This window comes from Protomyctophum parallelum (genome assembly GCF_964188405.1).
Source record: "Protomyctophum parallelum genome assembly, chromosome: 5".
NCBI lineage: Eukaryota > Metazoa > Chordata > Actinopteri > Myctophiformes > Myctophidae > Protomyctophum > Protomyctophum parallelum.
The window spans coordinates 27,222,815-27,228,069 of NC_139702.1; the positions used below are offsets into that span (position 1 = coordinate 27,222,815).

At 48.4% G+C, this 5,255-nt stretch overlaps 1 protein-coding gene across 1 annotated transcript in view; it reads right to left on the minus strand.

Annotated features, from left to right (window-relative positions):
• Positions 1-5,255, minus strand: part of LOC310858293 (slit homolog 1 protein-like) — a gene marked incomplete at its 5' end in the record, with an annotated part of 114,817 nt that overhangs the window by 37,998 nt on the left and 71,564 nt on the right. The window contains 5 exon segments of the mRNA XM_083764401.1: positions 1-62; positions 1,088-1,231; positions 2,995-3,138; positions 4,215-4,289; positions 4,677-4,821. The exon segment at positions 1-62 is cut by the window's left edge and continues 105 nt beyond it. Of these exon segments, the coding sequence (XP_083620527.1) occupies positions 1-62; positions 1,088-1,231; positions 2,995-3,138; positions 4,215-4,289; positions 4,677-4,821 (570 nt within the window).

Consider the following 5,255-nt stretch of genomic DNA (forward strand, 5'->3'; position numbering starts at 1 on the left):
GGAGCCACGCCCCAAACCACGACAGACGACAGTCGCAGTTGAAGGGATTGGCCAGGAGGTTCCTGGGGGGAGGGACGAGACGTGTTTCAGAGTCCTGAACGGCTCACTCAGTTTTTTTGCATGGTTAAAGCATCCTGACCTGAGATCAGATTCTAAAAATGTCTTCTACATCCTGACAGTTTTCTGAAAAAGCTATGTTTCTATGTCAGTCGTTCTTCGACTTTTCAAAAATAGCAGACCTACAAGCTCGTAGCGCGCCACTCGGTGGCGTGCTACGAGCTTGTAGATCTGCTATTTTTCAATAGCTAAAGCACAACATAATGCTAACACCAAAAGGGGTTCCGGGCGGGGACCCCCAGGGCGTCATTGAGGGAGTTCCAGGGGGGCTCCCCCAGCTAAATGATCGTTTGGAACCAAATGGACCCTTATGGGTCTGTAAACTCTGAGAGTGTACAACATGGAACCAAATGGAACCATTTTGGTTCCATGTTGTATACGATCAGAGCATGCTTATTGGAATGATCAATCAATCGATTGTGTTTCGGCTTGGACCAATGGAGCTAACATGAAGTTCCCATTCACATGAAGACACATTTTCAAGTATTTTATATATATATATATGTATATATATATATATATATATATATATATATATATATATATATATAGTTTTTTATTAAAGATGATGATTTTTAAGTGGTGAAACCACTTCCTTAAGTGACTGTGTGTGGGTGCGTCTGAGCACGAAAACAGCATGGTTGTTTTTCAGCACCTGTGCGCAACCTAACACACACACAAACACACGCACATATTAACTGTATATATATGGTGATTTCGGGTGTGCCAGTACAGTACAGTGACAGTACAGTACAGTAGAGGGTACAGTAGAGGGACCCCAACGCCGCACAGTAAATCTGTCATTTCTCAAGCGTTTCGGACGCCGGGCGGCTCGCCAGAATAGGGCCGGCACCCTGGGTGCGTTCCTGTGGGTCTGGACTGACTGTGTGTGTCTGTGTGTGACTGACTGTGTGTGTGTGCGTGTGTGACTGTGTGTGTGTGACTGTGTGCGTGCGTGTCTCTCTCTCACAGCGTGGACAGGTTGGGCAGCGTGTCGAAGGCTCCGGGCAGTATGGTGCTCAGCTGGTTGTCGTAGAGGGAGAGCAGCCGGACGCTGGTCAGCCCCGTGAAGCTGGCGTTGTGGATGCAGCTGATCCTGTTGTTGCGCAGCATCCTGTAGCATGCAAACACACACACACACACGCACACGCACACGCACACACACACACACACACACACACACACACAGAAAAATGTCTTCTACACTCTGACAGTTTTCTGAAAAAGCTATGTTTCGTTCTTCGATTTTTCAAAAATAGCAGACCTACAAGCTCGTAGCGCGCCACTCGGTGGCGTGCTACGAGCTTGTAGATCTGCTATTTTTCAATAGCTAAAGCATAACATGATGCTAACACCAAAAGGGGCCTTTTGGCCTACTGTTGCTGCTGCTGATGATGATTATGATTACATTACGGTATCTTGTTTCTATTATACAATAAAGGTGAATCCCATTAAGATACATCAGGGATCAGGGTAGCAGGAACACGGCAGCAAAAAAGTGACAACAACACATATACCATTTACGTTAAGAAATAGAACATAATATATTATGATATAAGATATTTATAGGTCGCAGTTTACTATGAAAACCTGCGTTTCCCGCCAGTCGTGTCACAGCTTCCATGTATGGTCACGCCTCGTGAAAAAAGCAGTTCACACAACGCGTCACTTTCACGCCGCGTTATAAGCTTGTAGATCGGCTATTTTCACTACTTCTTGAAAGATTTATTTTCTAAATTTATGAAACATCTTGGATTTGTCTTTATTTTCTTCGTGAAATGACCGCTGACAAAATCTTAAAATGTTGTTTTCAATTCATGTTTCCTTTGTAAACGTTTTGAGATAATAATAATTAAAAACTAAATGTATAGGAAACAAAAATAAATAAATGGGACCGATACAAATGTATCTCCGACCCACACATGGACCGGCCACAGGACGGACCGACCCACACATGGACCGGCCACAGGACGTACCGACCCACACATGGACCGGCCACAGGACGTACCGACCCACACATGGACCGGCCACAGGACGGACCGGGCATATTCCACACATGGACCGGCCACAGGACGTACCGACCCACACATGGACCGGCCACAGGACGTACCGGGCATATTCCACACATGGACCGGCCACAGGACGGACCGGGCATATTCCACACATGGACCGGCCACAGGACGTACCGACCCACACATGGACCGGCCACAGGACGGACCAACCCACACATGGACCGGCCACAGGACGGACCGGGCATATTCCACACATGGACCGGCCACAGGACGGACCGGGCATATTCCACACATGGACCGGCCACAGGACGTACCGACCCACACATGGACCGGCCACAGGACGTACCGACCCACACATGGACCGGCCACAGGACGTACCGACCCACACATGGACCGGCCACAGGACGTACCGACCCACACATGGACCGGCCACAGGACGTACCGGGCATATTCCCGGTGGGGGCCGCCATGATAACACACCCCCCCCCCCCCCCTCCCCCCTTTTCTTTTGGACAGGCAGGCAGGCCAATAGGTGGAAGGCCACCGCGAAAGGTCCGGGCGTGCTGCCATTCTGCATCATGATAATGTCACTGTACCTGTATCAGTGAGTGACAAATAAATAAACCCTCTACAAAGGGTTGTGTAGTTGTCTGTTGGTTTGTATCATTTACGTTGTTCTGTAAAAGTGGTGGTATTTGGGATTGTTTGTTTGTGTGTGCCTCGACGGAGCGGGCGGTAGAGTTTCTGGTTGTGGTGGGCCGGTCTGGGCCAAAAATCTACGCGAAAATGACCCGGCCGAATTTTTGTCCCAGTCCAGCCCTGGTCCCGGCCCCAGTGCTCCATGGACCCCCCCTGAGTGACTCACAGCATGCGCAGTCCCTCCATGCCCTTGAACATGCTTCCCCTGACGGAGTCCAGGTGGTTGGCGGTGAGGTGCAGCTCCACCACGGAGCGCGCTCCCTCAAACACCCCGTCCTCCATCTCAGAGATCTTGTTGTTGCTCAGGTTGCTGTGGAAAGGTTGGAAAGAGAGAGAGGGAGGGGTCAAAGAAGGGACGTCGTGGTCATTATCGTCACGCTGAAGGTGCTTACAATAATGAACCCCCCTCTGTCTACGTCTCTGCAGTCCACTGGAGAGTCAAGGTCAAATGCATTGCAAACCGAGTGTTTCTGAAGAGTTCGGATGTTTTATCACACGCACACGCATTTAAAATAAGAAGAAATGCAGAATGCTGTTGGTGTATACTGCACAACATAACAGGACTATATGCTATATATGCACATGTACTAATAATACATGTACTGTATATGATGCTCTTTTATTCTTAGTTTCCTATTTTGTTTGTTTCTTTTTTTACTGTTGTTGTTGTTATTATCCAAGTACAGTACAGTACAGTACAGTACAGTACAGTACAGTACAGTACAGTACAGTACAGTACAGTACAGTACAGTACAGTACAGTACAGTACAGTACAGTACAGTACAGTACAGTACAGTACAGTACAGTACAGTACAGTACAGTACAGTACAGTACAGTACAGTGCACTCTATTCATCTCTATGGAGATATATGAAATAAAACACCTACAGTACGTAACTCATTCATCTCTATGGAGCTATACAGCATATCGATCACAACTTATTGATTGCGACTCCGTGAACTATTTCCTCCAACCCTATACACCATAAATTAGTTTCCCCCCCCCCCCACAATACCCCCCCGGGGGGGGGGTGGAACAAAGGCGATGCATTGGAAGAATAGATGTCTATACTAGACATTTACTCTCTCTCTCTCTCTCTCTCTCTCTCTCACTCTCTCTAACCCATTCTGAACGGGAACCCATTTTGGTGTTAGCATCATGTCATGCTTTAGCTATTGAAAAATAGCAGATCTACAAGCTCATAGCGCACCACCGAGTGGCGCGCTACGAGCTTGTAGGTCTGCTATTTTTGAAAAATCGAAGAACGACTGACATTTTTTACAATCTGATCTCAGGTCAGAATGGGTTCATCAGACCAGTGTGTGTGTGTCCAGTGGAAACCTCGTATGAATCTGATCTCAGATCAGAACGGGCTAAGTGACCTACATTTTCTTGAGGTTGGAGAGGCCCTTGAAAGCGCCTGTGGCCTCCAGCACGGAGAGGTCATTGTTGTTGAGGCGGCTGGAGAGAGGATGAGAGAGAGAGATAGAGAGAGAGGGAGAGAGGGAGAGAGAGGATGAGAGAGAGATAGAGAGGGAGAGAGAGGGAGAGAGAGAGGGAGGGAGAGAGAGGGAGGGAGAGAGGGAGGGAGAGATGGAAGATCGATATTAGAATGGAACAGAACAGTGCATCATCATTAGCAAGGGAACACACCATTTCAGCGTGTGGATCCATGCAGTGAGAGGGCGTTCATAATATACAGGACCGTCAACAAGCATTTACCATGATCTTGCGTGTGTGTGTGCGTGTGTGTGTGTGTGTGTGTGTGTGTGTGTGTGTGTGTGTGTGTGTGTGTGTGTGTGTGTGTGTGCGTGTGTGTGTGTGTGTGTGTGCGTGCGTGCAGCTCACAGCTCTTCGGTGGAGGAGGGCAGGTGTTCGGGGAACTTGGTGAGGCGGAGGTTGGAGCAGTCGACGACGTTGGCCTCGCAGCGACACTTGGCGGGACACGACGGCTTGCTGTTACACTCATAGCTGAGACGCCTGTCCTCTGTGCCTGCACACACACACACACATACACACACACACACACGCACACATGTACGCACACACACACACACACACACACACACACGCACGCACACACACATGTACGCACACACACACACACACACACACACGCACACGTTGTCTCAACCCGCTAGGGAAAAAAACCCACCGCGTTTCCATTTCTGGGTTTTGATGTGGTTCTGTTCATGCTCCAGTGGCTGGATTTGCTCCGAGGCGACATGTTTTGAAAAAGCATCGTCGCCACCGCTCCCATATGAGTTACGAAGAAGGAGCTGCCATGAAATATTATTATTGTTCCTGTCGGGGGGCAGAAACCTCTTATCTCCTTATCTAATTAATCTAACTTTTGGTGGGTGTTTTTTCGTCGTCACACACAAAAGCATCAAAAGCAGCAGATCTATACTTTGTGTTTGGAGCTTG